Source organism: Bacillus rossius, chromosome 3, assembly GCF_032445375.1.
Source record: "Bacillus rossius redtenbacheri isolate Brsri chromosome 3, Brsri_v3, whole genome shotgun sequence".
In the NCBI taxonomy this organism is placed as follows: domain Eukaryota; kingdom Metazoa; phylum Arthropoda; class Insecta; order Phasmatodea; family Bacillidae; genus Bacillus; species Bacillus rossius.
In genome coordinates, this window is record NC_086332.1 from 6987734 (window position 1) to 7013028 (window position 25295).

Here is a 25295-nt window from a genome sequence, read left to right on the forward strand (position 1 = left end):
ATTATTTATCTTGATCTCTCCGCCATGCAAAGTTAATGGCTCGTCCCTAAATGTCACAGTTGCCGCCGTGCACTGGGAGAAGACTGCGCGCCAGTCCAGAGGAGACACCGCGCTAGAAGCACCAGCGAGCGTCGCGCTTATCATCCCGCCTCGCCGACACAGATAACACCCCTGACTAGACGGACAACCTGTCAAAGTTTCATGTTTACATACATTTAAAAAGAACTGTATTGATTACAGCATAAAAAATTTTCAACTTAAAGATAATGGCACTAGCTCTATTAGCTAAATTTATGGTGTAAAAAGTAAGGGCTTTTGAAATGGTAACACCAAAATTACACCAATGAAAACACTACTTAAAGCGTATTGCAGACATTACTGATGCAGGTAATCTCATTAGTTGACATTGGCATTATTACAAATAACATTATTATCCAGTATGAATTTAATAATGCTGTATTATGTTGTTTTAAAATAAATTTTATAATTTTTTCCGTATAGTAACTTAAAAAAAAACATAGTCCCTGTTTTTTCTTAGGGTAATATTTCCCGGAATTAATGGAACCCATGTTTAGCGTAAGAGAAGGCAGCATTGCAGTATAAATGCTAACTTCACTTTTTAATAACGCAGGTTAATAACTTTAATTACATGTATTTACTTTGGTGATAGATTTCGTGATAATCAACTCGATAGCTATTACTATAATTGCGATGAAAAATGAGCTAAAATAAACGGTTTGTAAATTATCTTGGCTTGCAATAAACCCTTAAATTTATGTCGAGTAAGAGGAGCAAATGGAGCAGTTACACTACACGCTCTCAGCTAGCTGGAGAGACGTGTCTGGCTTCCTGTGGAGAAAGTTGGCAGCGCTCAGGAAGCGAACTACCGACTTCCGATTATTTCTTTCCTCCCGAAACCCGAGGACTGCTTCTCTTCGCCGTTTGTCTCTGCGCTACCGAGACGCGAACAGATGGCGGATTCAGTCGAATGAAACTGGATCCACAGCAGTAAACACGGCTGCGTGATAAAACATCAAGCAGTCGCCTGCTGTTTCACACTGTAAGTGTGCCGAACACAGAGCAATGAAGATAAGAGAGTCTCAACTCAATGCTATAATCAACGCTCTTATTTTCTTTGGGAATCAGCGAACTGTGCAACCTAACAACCTAAAAGTCGTTAAAATTTTGAAAGTAAATGTTGGCAATCTTGAATATTTGTTTTGTGGTCGTTCGTTGCTGGGAATATTCACAAATGTTAAAATGATATATTTTGCACTACGGAGCAACCAAAATACTATGTTAAAAAACGTTATCCTTTGTTTAAAAAAAACTGCATAGCAGCAAATTATTAGTGTTTAAAATCATAACCTCAGTGTTAATTTTAAAAAAATACACATGCACACACGTCTGCACTAGTGCACATGGCAGCCAGTTTATTTCATTGCTGCCAAGATAATTACACATTGTCAAAATTATTAGAAAGTATAATATTTTGAAATTTTAATTAATATGCCACTCCGTTAATACATCATTTCATTCATTCTGAACTAAGACTGTTTGTAAACTTAATTTTTGATGCTGGCGTCTCTCTAGCGCACAGTGTTTTTAGTTAAAATATTCCGCCTGTACAGTTGCGTCCCCTGGATCGAAGACTTGGACGGGCGACCGCTAGAGCTGGGGGCTTCTGGGTCGAGGTCTCGCCGTGTCTTCTTCCCGTCCGCCACTTGTCCTCAAAGGTCACAGCTATCGACAGGTTTCCAAGGATGTAGTTTAAGTCAATTTAAAGTGTCGCCAAAGGAGGCCGGTCTCGGACTCGGAATGCAGAGACGTCATGCAAGAGCTCAGCGCTACTTCACGCAGCCAGTCACTACGCGCCATCTTCCATGCCTTTCACACAGGAAGTAACTTTAAACTGGAGTGTCCTTAACAGTGTGGCATTTCCGCTCTTACATACGGGTGGTAAGTCACATCGAATGACTGCCGAAACTAAATGAAACCACTAACAACTATAGATAGTATTATCTAGAGATACAAAACTAGTTCGTCTATGATGAATAAACCAAGAAACGGACGACTAAAGAAGCTGAAACAACGAAAAGAGAGAAGCATTTTTCAATCGATGCAGCAACATCCTCATGTTTCTGGTCCTGCGCTTCGATCTGATGCAGAAGCTGCATCGACATAAAGATAGATGTTGTCCACAGCTGGACCAATGGGACACACAAGCAGGAAGAAGCTCTTTGTAAGTAAAGAAGAATAAAGAGGCTTGCTTTTGTAAGCACCGGAGTTTCGGATGCGAGTGTTATTTACTGATGAATACAAGTTCTGTTTGACTCATCGGACAAAATACGTGTGTGGAGATTGAAGTACGAAGTGCTCCAGTGAAAGAACCTGAAGCCTACAGTCAAGTATGCCGGCGGAAGCATAATGGCATGAGGATGTATGTTGGCAGCTGGTACAGACAACTGTCACGTTGTACCTGCCATTATGGATAAGATGTATATAAACCTGAGACCTAGCGTACAGAAGCTGGGCAATGATAGCGCCCATTTCTTTCAGAAGGTTGTCATCCGAGGCTTACCGCCGGGGTCGTCAAGGAATGGCTGTTGTACACCTCACGTCCTGCAACCACCACCCAGTCGCCTCACTTAGACCCCGTTGAACACTATGGGCTATAATAAAACAATACCGAGAATAAAACACCGCAGATTACATGTAAAGAAAATCTTGAGAGTGTTTTGCTAAAAAAAAAAAAAAAAAAAAAAAAAAAAATTGAATAATCTATGCCTAAACATAACATAAAAGCTTGTAGAATCAATGCCAAGAAGACTAAAAGCAGTGATCACTTCAATAAGAAATGTCACCAAATAGTGAATTTCTGTGTGTAACTGTGAACTATTTTTGCTATGGTGCTGGACGAATACCTTAGCATCGTCCGTTTCTGCCAGAGTTTCAATTATTATTGTTTGTTTTCAGAGCTATTTGAGATTTTTTTTAATAGTAACATCATCTACAATGCATGTTAAACCAGATAATTTGTACGAAAGGGCACTTTCTTGTAGCATTCACGTTGTTAATTATTCGTTTCATTTTCAATGATCAGTGGACGAATACTTTTGCGACCAACTGTATGTAACAATATTATTACAAAGCAAGCCATGTGAAAGTTCCGCCTTAAGTTTATTGATGACATTACTCTGGTGTGTAGTAACATACATTTTTAATGTCTTTTCTTTTTGAATAGTAGTTCACGAGTGTAGGAAACAATCAAAAGATCCCAGACTAAGGAAAGCGCTCCGTCGCAAGAGAACACTTGACGGCACCTGTGTTGTTTCCCGTGGCTGCACGGCGCTACTGCGCAGCTGTTGGCGGGCCTAGAGGTCACGTGGGCTGCATCTCTGCGCGCCTGACCTCCGTGCACCCCGCGGCGGCGGGCTTTATTTAGCTCCAGCGACCTTCTGGCTGCCGGGAAGACTCGGGCGCCGCGCCTTCTCGTTCACGACCTGCCAACCTACCACAACCTACCACAACCTACCACAACCTACCACAACCTACCACAACCTACCAAAACCTACCACAACCTACCAAAACCTACCACAACCTACCACAACCTACCACAACCTACCAAAACCTACCACAACCTACCAAAACCTACCACAACCTACCAAAACCTACCACAACCTACCAAAACCTACCAAAACCTACCACAACCTACCACAACCACCCAAAACCTACCACAACCACCCACAACAACCCACAACCTACCACAACCACCCACAACCTACCACAACATACCACAAACACCCACAACCTACCAAAACCTGCCACAACCACCCAAAACCTACCACAACCACCCAAAACCTACCACAACCTACCTCAACCACCCACAACCTACCACAACATACCACAACCACCCACAACCTACCACAACATACCACAAACACCCACAACCTACCAAAACCTACCACAACCTACCAAAACCTACCACAACCACCCAAAATCTACCACAACCACCCACAGCCTATCACAACATACCACAGCCTACCACAACCTACCACAACCACCCACAGCCTATCAAAACATACCACAGCCTACCACAACATACGACAACCACCCACAACCTACCACAACATACCACAACCGCTTACAACCTACCAAAACCATCCACAACCTACCACAACCTACCACAACCTACCAACAACCTACCAAAACCTACCACAACATACCAAAACCACCCACAACCTACCACAACATACCACAACCACCCAAAACCTACCACAACCACCCAAAACCTACCACAACATACCACAACCTACCACAACCTACCACAACCTACCACAACATACCACAACCTACCACAACCTACCACAACACCCGCCCAGAGCGACAGTTTTTTAAGGGTGGAACATTTTTTGAGGGACGGGAAAAAAATTTTTTAACTTACGGTCATAATTTAATTTTTCAAAAATTACTTGTTTCTTTTTTCGGTAAAAAAAAAATGTTACAATAGAATACTGCCATATACAGAGTCATTGGGAAATGTTAGTTTATATTAAATATTGCATTGCGCTTAAAAATATTAAACTCGTTGAAATATATACAGTTTACTATAACTGATGTTTCATTGCGGTATATATAACAGCCGTATAAAACTCCAACCACAGTTTATTAAATTTAAATAATAAAAAACAACATACAGCACATGATTCAAAAAACCTTAGTATTTAGTTGCATAATGTGCTGTTTTAAAAAACCGATAGTGAATAATGACAATGTTACACTGTAAGCGCATGAATGCAGAAGTCATAGAGCATTACAGTCAAACAGTGAGTCAGTGATTTGCGAGAATATGTATTAAAAATATTTTTGAGTTTATTAAATATATATTAATGATTTAAAAAAAAATTCTCAAGAAACGTTTTGGAAAATATATTCTAGTTTATTACTAGGTATGCAAATTGAACTTGGCGAGTACACCTCCTAGTCTGGGGTGTACCTGTGTCTGCGAGGCGGGATGATAAGCGCGACGCTCGCTGGTGCTTCTAGCGCGGTGTCTCCTCTGGACTGGCGCGCAGTCTTCTCCCAGTGCATGGGGCCATTAGGAGATTTGAGTGGCACAAACATATCATTACAAGGCGGGAAAACGAAGATAGAGTTGAAATACAAGTCCCTTCAGTGTTTTCAAGAACTTTTTGACGTGACAACGTCTAATAAATCGATGAACGCCGGCTGCACGCACGAAAAAGTGTCCCGTTACGCACATTGTTCAGTTACGCTGTGTCCCGTTACGCTCATTGTACGCTTGCGCCGCATCTATCTCTGTTCCACTCGACTGTTTATAAAGTGAAGTGAAAAGTAAATGTGGTTTTCATTGCTTATTACAACAATTCCGGCAATAAAGGTTAATTATTCTTGCATTTTAAATATCTGATTACTAGTATAATTTCAAGTATTTATTATTTTATTATTTAAATAAAAATGATTCAATTTTATTCATAAAAGTATGCAATAATTTCATCAATGTTTTGTTATGACGTTGTCACGGTAAACTATCGTCCGTAAACCGACTTTACAGACAACCAATTTTTTTTTACCGGGATTCTCATGCTTACACGTTATTCTGAAGAAAGGAAGAAGAAGAAAAAATGTTTCATCCATTTCCACTGTTTATAAAAAGTACAAATTGAACAGGAAACGCAGAGACAGAACTACTCATCCACGTTCAGGGTACTCTGAGATGGTTCTCGTGAACAGACGCCACTCTGGTAGCGGGAGCAGTTTCCAGATGGCGTGGTCTGTCGTGGAGCCACGCGCACCAGCGCTGATGGCCCGGTTCGGGGGGCGGGGTCCCGGGACAGGGTTTGCCTTCTTTTCACAGACGAGGGAGCCACACCCGAAGTTCCCCGAAGTTCATGCTCGCTTTTTTCCCCCCGTACCACAACAGGTGTATTTATTTGGGATGTAGCTTACTCATACGTCATACGCCGTTCTATCTCATTGTATAAACCGGCGTGGCATTAAATTAGGATAGGTTAGCTACATTATAAATATTTTAAAACATTGTGGATGGTTGGTTATATTAGGTAAGTATAGCTACATTAAAAAATACTGTAAAATCATTTTATGGTTGCTTAGCAAATAACTTTTTAATATGTAGCTATCCAGCGCTAGGAAACCGTTTACATGATTTCACAGTATCTTTAATGTAGCTATCCGAACCAAATCAACCGTCCACAATGTTTTAAAGTATTTATAATATAGCTAACCTAACCTAATTGACCATTAGTTATCATGAGTTGTCCAAAATAAACATTCACGGACACACGGCAAACGAAAAATATGGCGGCGTACAAATAAATGCCGTTGCCTTGTTTATGGTCTTTCCTTTTATCAACACCGCCATATTTATTTACAATGAACATAAACAACCCGAAGATGCACAATCGGGTGTTTGGCTCTCTCGTCTGTGAACAGCGCAGCGCTCCTGCGGGCTGGTCTCTGGCGTGGGCGAGCGGTCCGTATCGATCCCCGCCCCCGCGCCGTGGTCGTCGACTTCCGCTTCCGCTTCCGCTTCCCGCCTCGCGCCTTGCGCCGTCGCTGCTTCGACGACTGCTTTCACTCGCCGACCGCGCGTCTTCAATCACAAGCAGAAGCTTACGCAGAAATTCAGTTGGTGAACAAAAAAAAAAAAGGAGGGGAGAATACTTTCCCCGCCGTTTGCTTTCAGATCCTTTCCATTTGTTGGTGGGAGTTATATATATTTTTAAGATGTGGGGGGGGGGGGGTGGTTGGGGGAAGGAAGGGCAGGGTAGAAGGGTTCTTCCTGTGCACGCCCCTGTCGAAAAGTTTGATCTATTTCGTTCAAGTCATGGGTGTTAACTAAATTCCCCCACCACCCCGACAATAGAAGCAACCACACGTTGGTCCAGGTAATGAAAATAATTATGTTCTTCGGGATGAACTAAATTTTTACGAAATCGAAAAGTCCAGCCAGTCAACGACGTTTACGGCATGTGTTAATTCGTTGGCATAAACTGCATAAAGCTATGTTTGTTTGGAATGTAAGCATTTTAACGAAACAGCGCACACATGAACGAATGGTTGATCGATGCCCACATGTCCGATGATGACTGGAGGGCTAGGGTTGAAGCAGGGTCTGTGCGAAAAACAAGACGGGTTACAAGGGATGGAACGGCGACGGAATGCATTGGAGGGGGAAAACTGGAGAACCCGCCAGTACACGACAACGTCCGCCACGTTTCCCACGTGCAAAACAAATCCTGGTTTGACCCTGCAGGGATGGAATGCGTGTCTCCGTGGTGAAAGTTAGTGACAAGCCCGACCACTCAACCACAGCTGCTGTGTAACTGGAACAAAAAAAAATGTGTGTGTGCCTAAGACCGCACGGCAGAAGTGAAAACTTCATTGGCAATCGCAATCAATGTTTATAATGTTTTTTTCAATATATAATATTATTACGATAAACCACTACACACACTAACCTCACAATGTAAACCAAATAATTGTTAAAATAATTATTACGTACCAATAATAACTATTAAATTATAATGACAATTATTACGTATTAATCGAATATACTAAACACAGCGACACAACAGCGAAGAGCAGCTGACTGTATCTTTCTCGCTCGGCTACACTCGGCGGTTCCGAGTTCACCCGATCGAGCCTTTCCCCTCAGAGCGTGACGGATCAGCCTAACTTACTGCCTACGAAAAAAAAAATGTGTGTGCGGTGTGCCAAAATAAGTTTTCACTTCAAAAATCAAAAATACCAAAAGTAAGGTCTGCAGCCTGACCCAGAGACGATGCGATTGCTGTGACAGATCCTTCGACCTCTTCTTTCCTTCCACGCCGCTGACGTCACGCCGCGCCTGAATGGTAGATGGTAGATGGTAGATGGTAGATGGTAGATGGTAGATGGTAGATGGGAGTGTGGAGAGGGGAGAAGGGCCGCTCATCACGCCTCCATTCTGGTCGGAACGCAATAGTTCGGTCCTAGAGAGATGAAAGCGAATTCCGTTGGTGATAACTTCTTGTGGAGTTGAATTAATCTTTTTAAAAACATTTTGAATCGTTATATCTCAAAAACGGCGGCTCTTAGGAAAAACGTATTTAGACATTTTTTATAGATAATTATCTAATCTACAATTTTTGTCCAAGCTAATTTTAAGATAAAACTTGCCGTTTTGCTGAAAATCGCGAAAAACCCGTTTTTGTGACCTTTGACCCCGAGTAAATTTTTTTGCACGTGCCGGATCGATGAGGACTTTTCACATTTAATTTATAATAGTATATTTAACAATCCTACCAATTTTCAGTCAAGTGGGAATTTTTGTAACCTTGCCCCTATTTTTTAGTCTAATTTGACCGGACTATAAGGCGGCCAGAGGTTTACTAATCCATGTATGTAATTTCTTTTACCGTATCACCAACACGACCACACGATTATATGTCTGCGCGAGCAGGGCCGCTGAGAGAATTTGTGGGCCCCTGGGCAGCTGGGGTAGTAGGCCCCCTTTCTTTTTTTTTTTTTGCATACCACTACTACGTAGGTCTATACCATAAATATATATCATATATGGTATCGTAAAATTGCATCCTTTATTTGAACATACATAACGATTTGATTTCCTAGTTACGCAAAAAAAAAAAAGAGCATTTGCATGTATTATCTCAGTGCACTTTTACATTGTTAATCCCATCAAAATACAAAAAAATTAATTCAGCATATTTATTGATTTTTATTATTAATTTAAATATATCTCGATTATTTTACTAAATTAAATTAATTAAATTAACACAGGTTTATATTAACATTTATTTTACATTATTTAAAAAAAAATATGGAATGCATAATTTACCAAACGCATTGCTTATCTCACCCTAGTCCTTTCATATTTTATTAGTATTAAATATTTGCATGCAAAATTAAAATTGGTGTTTTATTACGCCAAGCAAGTAGGTGTAACTCCTAACGCTGAGGCGGGAAAGTCGACAACCCCTGACACTAGCAATAACAATCTCCGTATTTTTCACCACAAGCCATGTTGGCAGTTTCGATCCGAGTGTACTTAATGGGAAAGCCTTCTTTTCACAGACGAGAGAGCCAAACGCCCGATCGTGCATCTTCGGGTTTTATTTAATTTTGTTCATTGTAACTCATGATAACTAATGGTCAATTAGGTTAGGTTAGCTACATTATAAATACTTTAAAACATTGTGGGTGGTTGATTTGGTTAGGATAGCTACATTAAAGATACTGTGAAATCATGTCAACGGTTTCCTAGCCCTGGATAGCGACATATTAAAAAGTTATTTGCTAAGCAACCATAAAATGATTTTACAGTATTTTTAATGTAGCTATACTTACCTAATATAACCAACCATCCACAATGTTTTAATGTATTTATTATTTAGCTAACCTATCATAATCGACCGCAAAATTTAATGCCACGCCGGTTTATACAATGAGATAGAACGAAAAAAAAAAGCTAGCATGAACTTCGGGGAACTTCAGGTGTGGCTCTCTCGTCTGTGAAATGAAGGCTTCCCGTACTTGATGCGTGGACATACTTGTGGAAGGTTCGACCGCCGACCCTCCAGAAGTCAAGGTCACCGGGGCAGCTCTTCAGGACCCGCGTGGTCGCGTCCATCGACCAGCCAATACAGGTCTGACGACCTGCACCACGTGACGCTCACGTAACTCTGCGAGCCTCATACGTATATAACACATAACACTGGTAGTGATGACTCGCATGGTTTGTTTCAGCATTCCCGTTTATGTGCTTTTAATTTTCGTACGCAGTTGTTTAGTTCAATGTTTTCTTCGACATACCTTCATTGCGTGGACATCACCGCCCCTTAGTTCAGGCAGTTATTACCAAGGGAAGCCTACGATTCACTCGTCCTTCTGGACATACCCGAATACTCACGTTGGCAAGCCTTCTTTCAGCAGACGAGAGAGCCAAACCCCCGATCGTGCATCTTCGGGTTTTTTTGTTCATTGTAAATAAATATACAACTCATGATATTAAATGGTCAATTAGGTTAGGTTAGCTACATTATAATTACTTTAAAACATTGTGGACCGTTGATTTGGTTAGGATAGCTACATTAAAGATACTGTGAAATCACGTAAACTGTTTCCCCCAAATAAATACACCTGTTGTGGTACGAAAAAAAAAAGCGATCATGAACTTCGGGAAACTTCGGGTTTGGCTCTCTCATATGTGAAAAGAAGGCTTGCCAACGTGAGTATTCGGGTATGTCCAGAAGGACGAGTGAATCGTAGGCTTCCCTTGGTAATAACTGCCTAAACTAAGGGGCCTTGATGTACACGCAATTAAGTTACGTCGAAGAAAACATTGAACTAATTATTAAAGTGAAACAACTGCGTACGAAACTTAAAAGCACATAAACGGGAATTTTGTTTATTTTATCCTAGTTTTTCGCGAAAACTGCGGGGTAATAAAGAAGTACAGCGAGGCAACCTTTTTTTCGTGACTTTTGACATTTAGATTAATAATATGCCTTTAAAAAAAATTATTCTTCCGCGTCACAAACATTCATGGGAAATAAGTGCGATACCCTACATTATTTCCATTAAACAGTTTTACTTCAGCGACAAGATTTGAAGTGTTTGTAGAGCTTTGATCAAAATAGACGATATCCAGACGCTTAGAATTTCATAATAAGTACGGTTTTCAATTATTTTCAAAAAAGACCAGTCAGCTGGAACTTCAAAGTCTTGTACCAGTCTGGAGAAGAACGTTATATTATCAAGTGTTGAATTTGTTTTTTTGCGTGATTAAAGTGCAACCAAAGTTTGTCGGTCGAATATATTCGCCCTGTATGTATGTCGTATGTGTGTGTGTGTGTGTATATATATATATACACACACACACACATGCTGATATACATATATGCTGATTTGAGGTGAGGCCTTACACGCAGCGTTCAATATAATCTCCTATTTTAAAACGCCACACACAACCAGTGTGTTGCCCGGGAATCGAACACAGGACCCCCCCGTCCCGAAGTTGGCGCTCCGACCAACTGCGCTGCGCTGACATTGTTGCGAGGAGTGCTAGGCTTGTGGACGAGACTGCCGCGTGCCACTCGAGACACTCCTCCCAGGAGCGGGGGAACGAACCACAACGCCGAACGTACAATAACGCCGAATGCCATAACGCCGAATGCCAATTTGACTACAACGCCGACAGCTAGAAAACTGCCGTGTACCACAACGCCGAATTACCACAACGCCGAATTACCACAACGCCGAATTACCACAACGCCGAATTACCACAACGCCGAATTACCACAACGCCGAATTACATTAACGCCGAATTACATTAACGCCGAAATACATTAACGCCGAAATACATTAACGCCGAAATACATTAACGCCGAAATATGTAATTGCAGGACTGCCACAAAGGTTAGGTTAGGTTAGGCTAGGCTAGGTTAGGCTAGCCTTGGTTAAGTTAGGTTGTGGTATTTCGGCGTTAAGATACATTTAAGAAACACACACAAATTCATCCAGTTGTTTTTCATTTTGCTCCTGTGCCCCCCCTCCCCCCCTCCCCGCAGCATCATTTTTCAGCGTTCCTGTATTTCGGCGTTGTGGTACACAGCAGTTTTCTAGCTGTCGGCGTTGCGGTCAATTTGGCATTCGGCGTTATGGTATTCGGCGTTATTGTACGTTCGGCGTTGTGGTAACGACCCGGCCAGCGGGACACCCACATCACTTAGAAGGTCACAACTCGGAACAGTCATAACTTAGAATTCTTGACTGAAACCACATCAACACACGCCAAACCTGTGGCCACCGGGTTAGATAATCCCGAAAAAAAGGAACTGCGCATATTTTCGGATTTTCTACGGGGCACGCCGGGTGAAATTGTCAAAACACCCCCGACTTCTGACGTGGTCGTGGCTTGGGCTTTGTGATGTCCTTTTACCTCTTCAACATGGTCTTGACACGTGGTAACGATATCGATTCGACGTATCGCGCCAACGAAATATTGCGGATAGATGGTTACATGGTATAACCTGCAAACTTGAGGATGCTCTTCTTTTTTGCCCCACGCTATTGAGCGATAAGGCTGTATATTCTGGTCATTGGAGACGTTAATATGGAGAGGTTTTGGGAAATACCTTCATGTGTGTCACTTCGTATTTAATATTGTATTTCATCATTGCGTCCTAAAATATTTCAACAGGGATTTCGTTTTTAGAACTGATGCTGAACTACAACGATTAATTATCTTATGGAATAAAAATAGAGAAAATGGTTCCTTTCTTTTAGTTGTGTTTAGAGATTTAATAAATTGTTAACTCTAGCAATATATGAAGAATTTATAAATAACATTTATAGTACTGTTTTTGCCCTGGTGGAGTCGACGTTTAAACACCGAACTCGAAAATAAAATTATGAAGAAATGTTTATAACAAACTAAGATGGACTGGTTGAATCCATATTTGTTGTCGATTTTATCCGTATGTTTAGTTCGCACTGCGGAGGAAGATACAAGCTAGGACTTGCAGCGGACTGTGTCAAATATAATAGCTTATCGCGGGCGGAGTCCTGTGAGAAGATAGCGGATGTCGGGATTAATGGGGCAGGTCTGGCCACCTTCAACCTTCACTGGTAAGCCGGCAGCCAAGATAACGGCTGGTCGCTCGAGCGGTGGCTGAAAGGTCCGCGGCGGATACTAACTCACGTAAAGCAAATTACGACCTCGTGCAACCTGCGCTTTTTTACTCACTGGAGGTCATCAGGTGAAAGTCTAGAAAGGGCGTAGTGTTAAACTGTTCAAAATGACGGTAAGTTCTTGAATCCAAGCTGTCGGACCAAGGGAAGCCTTCTTTTCACAGACGAGAGAGCCAAACGTCCGATCGTGCAACCTTGGTTTTTTTTTTGTTCATTGTAACTCATGATAACTTATGGTCAATTAGGTTAGGTTAGCTACATTATACATACTTTAAAACATTGTGGACGGTTGATTTGGTTAGGACAGCTACATTAAAGATACTCTGAAATCATGTAAACGGTTTCCTAGCCCTGGATAGCTACATATTAAAAAGTTATTTGCTAAGCAACCATTAAATGATTTTACAATATTTTTAATGTAGCTATACTAACCTAATATAACCAACCATCCACAATGTTTTAAAGTATTTATAATGTACCTAACCTATCCTAATCGACCGAAAAATTTAATGCCACACCGGTTTATACAATGTGATAGAAAGGGGGGAAAAAGTGTGCATGTACTTTGGGGAACTTCGGGTGTGGCTCTCTCGTCTGTGAAATGAAGGCTTCCCTATCACAATCCAATATGGCGGAGCGTTCTAGAAAACAAAATGGTGGAATCCATTATGGCGACTTTGATCAAGGTCATGGCCTGTGAGGCTTCCCTAGCGGAGACTTCATATACGAGCGCTCTGTTACAGATTCATCTAGTAAACACACAAAGCTCCGCATCAAAATCGTTACAGGAATTCAAATCTTTGATGATTAATTAAATCAAGTATAAATATGTATTTATTTTATAATTAATTACATAAAAAATTATTTTGAGGTGATTTCAGCGTTTGTTTGGTTTGTTCAAGAGAAATGTTTTGTATAAAGTATTATCTCGTCTTGATAACACTCGCCGTCTCGAGCGGTTGTAACAAAACCACGTCTCTTCTACGAGGGCGTTGTGCGGATATTGCAGAAAACGGAATGCGTTTGCTGATGCGTGAGGGGCATGTTACGAGCCAGATGGTTGTGTGCCGTTTTTCTTAAGATTATGTGAAACAAACAACAAACATCTAAAAGGAATGAATAATCCTTTGAAGCTGACACGAGAGCTGTTATTTTTAGCATGTCATCATTAAATCATGTAAGTTTTAGATCTCTTTAGACAGAATATTTTTCAAAACAACAGAAGACTCTGCCAGGTATTGAGAGGCTTGAACTGACTGGTTTTCTGTTTCCAACTAGACTCTGTGGCAGATATACACAAACATTTAAAAGACAAAAACATGTAAAGATAAAATTATATACACGTAAAAAAAAATCCCGTCTCTAGCAGAGGTGAAACAGTAAGTAAAAAATACAAAAATCAGACTACAACAGGCTGCAGATAAAACGGAAAACTATGCGAATGTAAAAAAAAGAGAGAGAGAGAGATAGAGTTAAGTAAATAAAAAAACTCCCCACTTCATGAACGTATCTTCTCGCCTCGTAAATAGACTCGTTATTTTCGTGTTGTTTGTAGTGAACAGAGGCTACCACTTAACCCTGAATGTCACTCAGCTTAAAGACTTTGTACTGCCGTGTTGTTGTGTGCTCGTGACCTTGCCCCGAGCTCCGAGCGCTTGTACGTGTGGATACTAAACAAGGAGCTACAGCAATGTTACGAACGTGAGCAAGGTTGCGTCACGCGCAGGTGCAGAGCTAGCTGAGCTGATATCGCATGCCGCTGTAACATGAGACGTGCCGTGCGCACCTGGGTCGCCGCTTCCCCTCCCTCCAGCCCTCAGCTCCCCGCGCGGCGCCGTTTGACATCCGAAACCTGACAGCTGCGGAGTTACGCGAGCCGCCGACACGTGTTGCGAGAGATTTCTGCCGTCGTGTCGGCGCGGAATGACGCGACTGTCCCCGGCCGCGCTCGGGAGTGTGGATTGTGAGAAACGAGTGACTGGAGGAAGCAACATTTTTTAAGTACCATTGATTAATTTGCATTTTTAGATTATTAGCTAGTGATGTAAATAGTGGCAATAAATAAAACTGTGTGTGATAAAAATCTTTAATTGGGCTATCCTATTCGAACCCGCAGTAAATCGTAACAGTATGTACACTTACCGCAGTGTACTTAGCTTCAGCACGCTCTTTGTTCTGACTGCAGTGCACAGTACGCCTGGCGTCAGCAGCGGACAGATTAGATTCCCGAATACACAACAATAAAGGTTTAGGCAAATATTGTACAATATTTGGTGTATGTGTTGATTATTGAATATGCTACACCTGTACCTTAATCCTATTCCTAGTGCACGATAAGACACAGCCAGTCCCCAATTTTCAGGGAACGAATTTCGGTGTCCTATCTTGTTGCCGATCTGTTGCCCAAATTCCGCGCATGCGCAGAGCTCGCATTTTCGATTATTTCCTCCAGACGGCGAACCCGCGCCCGGCGCCATTAACTTGTACATGGTCACGTTTGTGATCGTCGGATGACGTACCAAGAGTGTTTGTGTGCCAAATGAAACTTTATGAAAGCGAAACTATCCTATTAGTAGAGACCTGCAAAATTCGCGGATTCATTCAGTGATAGGCTAGAATTCAAACACATATACATCTTAGATAATTTTGCTATTGGCTTACTGTTCATCTGGACGAATCTCAACCAGTTATAAACTCTCAACCAAAGAAGGATCGAATCACAGACAAACCAGCTGAGACGACTTACAAGTCGGCAGCCAATGAACTTGCGTTATCTGCCCGAGAGTACAGGGGTATGTGCAGTCTATCCTGAAGGCCATTGAAACCGCGAATTTTGCAGGTCTGTACCTATTAGTAATTAATAAGTTCCTAAGTGTATACAATATTTTACAAATTAATAATTTAAACGTTTACACGTTATGGTATAATTATTTATACAATAGGATAGAAATTCCTTTGCATATTAAATTATATGTAATGTATAATGTTTTGGGATTTAATCTTAGAATCCTGTGTTGATTTTTTTTTATCGTGATAAAATTCAAGAAGCAATTGGAACTAAGATAAATGTAGCACACTTTAATGGCCATAACAAAAAATAATCGCAACTTAAAAATACTTAAAAAAATTAGATTAACACCAATTTTTTTCGTGCTATCTGTAGTATTTTTGCGGTAACAATTGTATCGATGGTTGCCGAAACGTCCGGTGGTTCTAGCTTCATGCAGAGCACCGTGCAATAAAACTTTTGGCGATTTGTTGGTTCTGGAATGCGGCCAGGGAGTTAGGGTACGGTTGTGTCGCAACACGGCAGTGCTTATTCGCTACCTCGCCCGAGCGTCTTGGATGCCGCTCCTAGACACAGAACAAGGAGGGAAATAAAGAAGTGCGACTCTTACAGTGGAAACTGAAACCATGTCGCTATCTGTTGGGCGGGCCCATAACTACCAGCAAATAACAAATCGGAATAGAGGTTCTCATACAAGGTTTTTTTTAGTTAATACGTTTTTTTTATTTAATACGTTTTTTTTGGTAATATCAAATTATCTTTTTGGCGGCGCAAAACTTATTTGATCGATGCGAAAATACTCAATGCTGTTTTTTAATAAACCGTCATGTAATAAATAAAGGAGTATGAGGTGCAAAAACTCATTGTATTACACACCACAAAATTAGTGGCTACCTAAATGGAGTGAATTTTCACTGGTTTGTTTGCCTGATAATAGCTTATACATTACTTCTCCTAATAAATTAATGTAGTTAATGTGAGCAATATATTATGAAAAGTACTATCTGGCGGACGGGCCCATAACTACTTAAAGAAACTATGTCTCAGTCTCGGTAATTAGAGTTTCTCCCCCGTGCTCCTAGACACCGTGTCACTCCAGACGACGAGGGGCCACGAGGGTGTCTGGTGGGACCCGCCGGGTCTGACTGCGTGAGGCGCGTGTTGCTAGGCGAGCCTCTGGAATAGACTCCACGTGCAGACTCGCGAGACATCTGCGATTATGAGGGTATTTCATTGGTTGAGCGTCCTTCAAAACAAAAAAGGGTGGGGGGGTTTGTCTTTAAAGTCGGTTTACGGACGATAATTTTACGTGATAACGTCATATCAAATTTTTTAAATTGTTGCTTTTAAAAAGCCCGCCTTTACCTGTTTGATATTATAGAAGACTAGCTGCAGCACCCAGCGTTGCCCGGGCCGAACACAGGGTGAAGGGGAACTGTTTAGAGATCAGATGTAGTTAGTAATTGTCTTCTTAATTTGAATGTCAAGTGTGCAAAATAATTTATATCACTTTCAGATCCCGACAGACGTTCTGCCAGTTCATAGTTATTTACCTGGTCTGTATGTAATCTAGACTCTATAAAGCAATATAGAAAAAAAAAACTGAAAAATAAGGGATTACTAATATTGAAAAGATTCCATTATCTAGCTAATGCTCGGCATGCATTGCAATGCCTCATTCAGTTTTGTTTTGTAATATGTTTGAAGTAGTTACACATATACAAATAATCTATCCATGTCTCAAATATATATTTATCTCTATCTACATCTATAGTCCTAGATATCTATGTATCTCTCTATCTGTATTTATCTCTTTATATCTACATATATACCTCACACTATCTCTATGTATTCTGTATGAGGGTACTGATTGCTTCGTTGTTAATATCACACGGGTGTTTTTTACTTGTATGGGAAAATTAAGAATGATAAGGCATCTAGTGCGTGGCAACTTCTAGCGCCTGCGGCATTGTCAACACACACTTCGTACGTGTACTGCATGTTGTATCTAACCCCCTACAACGCATTTGATTCTAAATTGGACTTTTAGTAAGGATCCCAAATGTTATTGATAATATAATATAGCCTATAGACTTTCCCGATAAATTTACTATCCAACACTGAAAGAATTTTTCAAATCGGACCAGTGGTTCCTGAGATTAGCGCGTTCAAACAAACAAACAAACAAACAAACAAACAAACAAACTCTTCAGCTTTATAATATTAGTATAGCCGGTTCTTGCACGCTCTGCTCAGGCGGAACGTGACAATGAGTCATGCTTTCTCGTGCTTGCAGCCGGCGTTCATCGATTTGTAAGACGTTATCACGTAAAAAAAAAAGCCTCATACTCAGAGGTGCCCACCCCCCTCAAACACTATGACTCACCCCCCTCCCTAACCTAATTCCCCCCCCCCCCCCCGCGAAATTTTTTAAGCCATTTTCTCAATGATTTACTCAATGATTTTATAATATTATACTTTTTTAGTATTATATTTTATCACATTTTGCATTAATTAAAACTTATTTTCTAATAATAATTTTGGTCATATCAGGTAATATTTCCATCCTGAACCGACAGATGCCAAACTGCTTTTGTTGAGGAAAGTGCGGGGTTGCCAATTTGATTTACAAGATCCCTTTCAATTATCAAAGCACCAGAAACGTATTTTCACATTAGAAGCTATAATTATGTAAATAATATATACATTTATACATTATTCTCGTCTTTAAACCACCCCCCCCCCCCCTGAAATTTTAATGACGCAGTCTGCGTCGTTACCCCCCCTTGTGGGCACCCCTGTCATACTAACTTTTAAGTAGTTGAAGCTATTCCTCCAGAATCGTGAAATTTGTCTGGGGATCTGTTGAAACTGGTACACTTTAAATGTGACATCCTGCAGTTCATCTGAGTGACTGAACTACGCTACGTATTCATCAGTCGTCATAAGCTTGTAATCTTAATTCTCATCAGCTGTCATTTAAAAGATTGGAATCACATATTCACAATCCAGAAGCAGCGCCAGGAGACATCCCGCTGGCCGTAAGGCCGCTAGTCGCATGCCCGGCGAGGCCGTGCTACTGTTTGGTTTAACTTCTTTGGCATGGCGTCAGAAATTCGTTACAGTAACATTTGAAGAGGCTAATATATGCCTAATTTAAATTGGGAGGTATTCCTTACTGCCTCTGCTCACACACCTCTCCCAGAACATGATGGCGTCAGAGTGGTGGAAGTGTGAGGCAGTAAATGGGGGATGGAGAGGAACTATTGATAACCTCATGTAAAGCGAGTAGCCTTTATACATTTCCTCGATAGAACTTTTCATTGATCACTTGAATTTAGATGGAACGTTAACCATTGTCAAGCACGAATTATAACATAAGACAGGACAACACAAATGGAAAATTAATAAAACCACGGGGCAAAAAATATATAAAATACATAAATATATATTCTTACATATATTTCTTCCGAACCATGTGCATGTGCACGTGCACATGAGATTTTAAAAATTTTTCAACCATTTCTAATACAATTGATTCAGCATTTATTTTCCCATGAGACATTAGGTAGTTTGTTCTACATGGATCTGGAAAAGTTTTTAAAATCAGACTGTCAAGAGTGGTCTTTACTTACCTTTTGTGTGCCACATTTTAGTGTAAAACAATCACAGTTAACAAAATGGCTGTTTTTTTTTCTTTCAGTCATAATCATTAATGAAATTTTTCATTGTAATGATGCAGGACATTTGATTTAGTTTAAAATAATGCTACCAAACTGCAGTGGAATAGTAAAGCCACACAAACACTGTCGTATATTCCAAGATAGGAATTAGTTGTCTCAGGGAACAGGATTTTACCAAATCATAAATAATTTTTGCGATGATAGTGTGTGTCTCAAAAATATATTCTGTCCTCCAAAATGCATTTTCTATTTTTTGTAATTTACAAATGATTCTTGATGAAAACATTTTGCAGTGAATGTTAAAAGAGTGAGTGTAACAATGACTTGATGTAAGCTTTTGGAGATACGCCATTGCTAAGCACTTTTTCTGTAGAAGAAAACTAAAAAAATACCCAAAAGACAAAAACACAAACTAAGCAAAAAATTGCTGTTATCAACATGATATAAATACCACATAATATTCCATAACAGGAATATGGTCAATAAACCAAGAAAAACAAAGAAAAATGGACTAAGAGAACTAAAAAAACCCCCACAAATGATGACAGCACAAAAATATTGAACCCAAAAAAATTCAGCACAACAATGTGTAACAATGTGTAACAATGTGAGTGTGATGGTGGTGTGAGGAGTGAAGTGCATGGGTGCGGTGCGGCGGTGTTGCAGGCGTACGAGCGCAGGTTCCCCACCTGCCCGCAGATCCCTGTGTTCGTGGGCTGCGAGGTGCTCTCGGACAGCACCAGCCCCGACGGAGCAGTCTGCTTCAAGGAGCGGCGCTGCAAGCTCACGGTCGATGCCCCCTATCTCATTAAAAAGGTTGGCTCCTTGAAATCATTGCATGCAGTCCAGTCACACTCCTTCCTCCTTTGGGGTGTGGATATTTTGGGAAATGTGGCTGACGTTTCCGTGGGTCGGTGGGTTTTTCTCCAGGATGCTCCCCTTTTCCCACATCCAATCAAATCGCCTGTGCTCCATTCTCGTTTCATCATCTATCAACACTAGCGACCTCAATGTAGACATGATGGCAAGCCCTATTTGATGAATTTATTGATACCATCATTCATTCATGCTTTAGCATAATTTACTCTTTTCAGTTTTGATGTACGTATAATATTGTTAAAAAGTCATTGTATCATTGCTGGAAACTAGATAAAAAAAAACTAAGGAATGTTATTCCTTTCAAGCTGTGTTGAAGATACTGAGCTAAGTGGTGTCATGTAAAACTTTTGCACTCGGGAGATCCAGAGTTCAAATTCATGTTAGGCTGTCCCAAATTTTGGTTTGCTGCCACTCTAAGCAAATGCTGTTGTGGTTCCTCACCGTAGGCCGTTGTTGATTTTTCTTTCAGTTTTACTGGACTAGCCCGTCTCCAATGACCTTGTCCGTGACACATGAGACTATTGATGCCATTGATCCTATAATTTGAATATTTGCTGAAGAACTGATTTTCAGCATTTTAAAATTCATTAAGTATCCCATGTTTGTGAAATCATTTTATGCAAGAAAATGACTGGAAATTTTGGCACAATGTAATGATTTTAAAAAATAATGTTTTATTTACAGACCTAGTGTTTTGAATAATTTTTTATTTGTTTCATAAAGGTTATTTTTAAATGAATACTGAGGTAGATTATGTTTATAAATATTATCATTTCAGTTTTATATTATTTATTTCTTCAATAAATTTGCAGTCTAAAATTTTATCTTATGATTTTAAGTTTATGTTTATGATTTACTAGGTTAATAAGAAATTTCTGCATATTTATAAGGGTTTTTTTCTCCCCTTCAGATAATAGGTGTGGATTTTGTGTACTTCATCCAGAAGAATGTTTTGGATCAACGTGCACGCACTCTCAACATTGAAGCCACAAACGAGACTTTCTCCAACAGGGTAGTAGTTCTGGAAAAGTGCAAATATTATGTGAGTGCTTTATTATATTTTTAAATAGATTCTTTTTTATTATCAATTTCTAGTAGTTGTACTCTTATCTAGGGCATATGTAGTGAGGGGCAAGCGAGGGAAGCTGCCCACCATTCAAAGTTGGGGGGGGGGGGGGGATAGTACTGACATTTTGTATAATTTGTAACAAATTCTCACAGATAAATGTAAAAAAATATTTTTTAAGTATGTTATTCCTTTTCTTTATTGTTTATATTTATATCACACCATGAACCTTCCTCCCATGTGAAAGAGGTTGAATTCAGAATTATTTTCCCCTCCCCCTCCTTTACCAAATTCCTCTTCAGTTTTGAGCTGAATAAGTGTTTAGTATCAAAGAAAATAATAAAATTAACTCACTCATATCTTGCCACAAAATAAATACTATTTTTCAAATGCTATTTATTTTTGGGATTTTTTTATTATTTATTTATTTTGGTAAGTATATTCCTAAAACACTGGACTGTGTATTTTATTTGGTACATACATATACTGATAAATACTTTGTAATCGTGAAGATGGTTCCTGGTGTCCAAATTGCGGTTATACCTATCTGAAGTCTATATGGCATAGCAAGTATTTCATTTTGCCTGGGATAACATTTACAATTGCACCTAATATATTTTAGACTTTGACTGTTCTGAGCTCTTGCAGATCCAAATCCAAGGATAAAAAAAACAGTTAAGGTTTCATTAGTTATCATATTGTGTGCATAATGAAGTTCTGTCGAATGTACTCATTTGTTTTGCAACAAATAACATCACAGCTCAGCTTAAAAGCTGGAGGAGATCTTGGCTTCACTTTTTGTTTGCATTCCCATGCCACGTCAGTGGTGAATAAACTAGAAGTAAATAAAACAAACTGTACAAGAAAATGCAACAAGCAGAATGGTTGAGAGCAGTCTCAGACTTATGCAGATGGGTCACCCATGCTGGTGTCGCAGTTGAAACCTGTGTGGCTCGTGGAGTCACTGTGCACTTCTTCAATTTTTTTTTATTATCTATACTAAATTTTAGTCCTTTTTTTAACATAACTTGTTTGTAACACATCTTTAAAATACCAAATTAGTTGTGTATGCACAAGTCATTGTTTTTGTTAGGTTTAAGTTTATGAGCTAGACCCACTCAGGTTTTGCTTGCTGTTGTTAGATTTATGAAAATTAATGTATGTTAACGTTACTTTGTTTTTAGTTAAGTGTTTAAGTAGTTTTATTTCTTTGTGCCAAATTATGGGAATTCAGAGTATACAAAATGGGCCAAAAGTCACGTAAGGCTTATAACTGTGAATAACATTTTTTTAATACAGACTTAAAGACCAAGGATGGGAGATTGTTTACTCGCATGCGTGGATTATAATCTCAGGTAGGTGACTGTCATTATGGGCCTCACGGATACGGGCCCTTAGTAGCACATGCGACTCATGACATATGCCCAGTGTGTGAGAACAATTTACCTCTGGTTTTCAAACTAAAGCTCCGCAATTTTGGTTTGTTGGACGGTGCTGAATTTTTCCATGAGAATCTCCCATACTTTGTCTGTCAGAATCTGAAACAAAAGAAAGGAGGAAATGATAATAAATCACCAAAAAAATTATCACGAATTTTATACCACACATAAGTGTAAACAATCTATTATCCCTGATCTTTAAGTTTGTGAAAAAATCAATGGAATTGACAGTTGTAAACCCTTCTTGACTTTTGGCAGAGCCTATACAATTACTTGACACTTTATTTTATTGATAATCAAGTCTCCAGTGCTAAAGGGTTTAAAGTTCCGGGGTACTGCAGACAGTGCATGGTTGAACTTGGTAGTGATGCGCTTGGTGTGTTGTTGAGGTGTTGAAGATTTATGGAATGGTCAGTTATAAACCCTTCTTGAATTTTGGCAGAGCCTGTATATTTACTTGACACTTTATTTTATTGATAATCAAGTCTCCAGTGCTAAAGGGTTTAAAGTTCCGGGGTACTGCAGGCAGTGCATGGTTGAACTTGGTGGTGATGCGCGTGGTGTGTTGTTGAGGTGTTGAAGGGTTGTTTTGTTACACTCGCAAGGTGCACCCGGAGAACCAGGACTGGACGTGCTTCGAGCAGAGCGCCAGCCTCGACATCAAGTCCTTCTTTGGCTTCGAGAACACCATGGAGAAGCTGGCTATGAAGCAGTACTCGCAGAACATCTCGAAGGTGCGTTGCGTTCCCTTCGACGTAACATTCCACGCACGTGTGCTGATTGTTTTTATATTATTCAAGGACAGAGTACAATGAATGGTATCAAGTTTTTACTCAACTCAAGGGTGCAACAACAGGGGGGGGGGGGGCAAGGGTATTTTGCCCCCCCTCTGAAACCTTGAAGTGGGGGCAAACGGGGGCTGTGTAATCATTTTTTAGATAGTAAAACTGCTTAAATAGCACCATTTTCCACCGTGAAATACAAATTTTCCCGGGGGAGGACCCCCCCCCCCCCCCACTTCAATAGGGGGGATTGATGATAATTTATAAAAAGGTATAATGCCCCCCCCTTTGGAAATTTGGTTGTTGCGCCCCTGACTCAACTCAATTCGTGTCTCTGTTTTTTTTTTTACATTCATGATAAAAAAATATAAAAAAAATATCTAACTTTACGGTCATTAATAACGTTCGCAGGCTTTCACGGCCATTGTCTGAAGTAGCTTGGCTTCTGGGTTGTAGCCGCGTCCTTGGCGAATAATTCAGTAGGTGACTGCTCCCTGATGATGGCGACTGCATCGTCGACCGAAACGTCCGGTGAATTATTCGCAGAGGACGCGGCTACAACCCAAAAGCCAAGCTACTTCTACGGTCATTAGTTATGTTGTTACAGTATTGATAAGGAAATCAATTGTTTTTAGACACTGATTCATTCAGTTACTGACTAGTGTTTTTGGAACTTTTTTCTTCATACAATATTATTTTTCTTTTCTGCCATGGATGTTGCAGTATGTGCATTCTTCTATTTCATGGTAAAGATTTCCAATTTTGACATAATTACTTAGTTCAAATTTAATTTTTGGCATAGATAAAAAACATGTACCTTATACTTATACTATCACTGGAGACATGTGGTTAATTGTGATGTAACCAAAATAACCTAAAAAAAATCATTTAAACACACCATATAACACTGAAGTGTAAGTTAATTCTCGACAAACACTGAAATAAAATTAAAATCATGAAACTGATCAGCATTTTCAATCAAAACTAAACTAATAAGAAATACCTTATCCTTTAAATATTAATTTAAATTAAATTAAAGTAATTTATTTGGCATGATGTTTGTACCACAATTTAACAAAAAAAGATTGGAAAAAGTTTTCTTTTTTAATCTTGCATCTGTTATTAGTTACTCATTTTTCAAATGCAGGAATGTTTAATAGATTTATTTTATTTGTTTTGAAAATTTAGACATCATTATATTGAAAAAAATGCATCATTTATCAGTCAAAATTACATTGTTTTGAATAAATTAGCATCATAAAAACATTTAAGTCACATTTTTCTCAGTAATATGGTTTTTTTTTAATAAAAAGATTTAATAAAAAATATAATAACACAAATATTTTTTTTTTAAATGTATAGCCCTGGAAATAAAAGCATAAAATCTTGTCTCTAGCTATCGCAAGATATGACGTGTGGGTGAATTGAATGGCATGGGTTCAGTTCTCTGAGGTAAGTTAGGAACTGCTAAATAATCCTCATAATGGTTCTGGTAGGATTGAACCAGGAAGAACCTTTTGAACATTGCTTGGTATGGAAGGGGTGGTGTTGTCGCTACATGTGCTGATGTGATTTTCAGGGCAAGGAGATCATAGAGTACTTTGTCAACGAACTGAAGGAAGAGGGAGTAACTTACGTTGCTCCGTGGATCGAGCCGGACACATCACTGAACGACTCAAAGTACGCAGACGTTCACTTGCTGTGCATTACAGGGCTTGACATGTGTTCAAATCATCCAATCAAAGTAGAGGGCCGTTCTCCCGATGTGGCAGGCCCCTGTAGCCACGTGAGCATCCGTGTGTGTGAACGAGGTTGTATGCAGAGCCTTTGCTGCTATTATCTGTTGTAATAAATTAAATTCCTCCATTATAAAATGCATATCAACATCTTACATTAGCATTTATAAGTTCATGCATAGTGTTT

At 39.8% G+C, this 25295-nt stretch overlaps 1 protein-coding gene across 2 annotated transcripts in view; it reads left to right on the forward strand.

Moving 5' to 3' along the window:
* The window catches only part of LOC134530143 (SEC14-like protein 1), a 122334-nt gene that overhangs the window by 74251 nt on the left and 22788 nt on the right, over positions 1-25295 (forward strand). For both annotated transcript variants that reach the window (XM_063364765.1, XM_063364764.1), the window contains exons 2-5: positions 19873-20022; positions 20996-21127; positions 23196-23324; positions 24952-25052. In XM_063364765.1, the coding sequence (XP_063220835.1) occupies positions 19873-20022; positions 20996-21127; positions 23196-23324; positions 24952-25052 (512 nt within the window). The remainder of the gene's footprint in view (positions 1-19872; positions 20023-20995; positions 21128-23195; positions 23325-24951; positions 25053-25295) is intronic.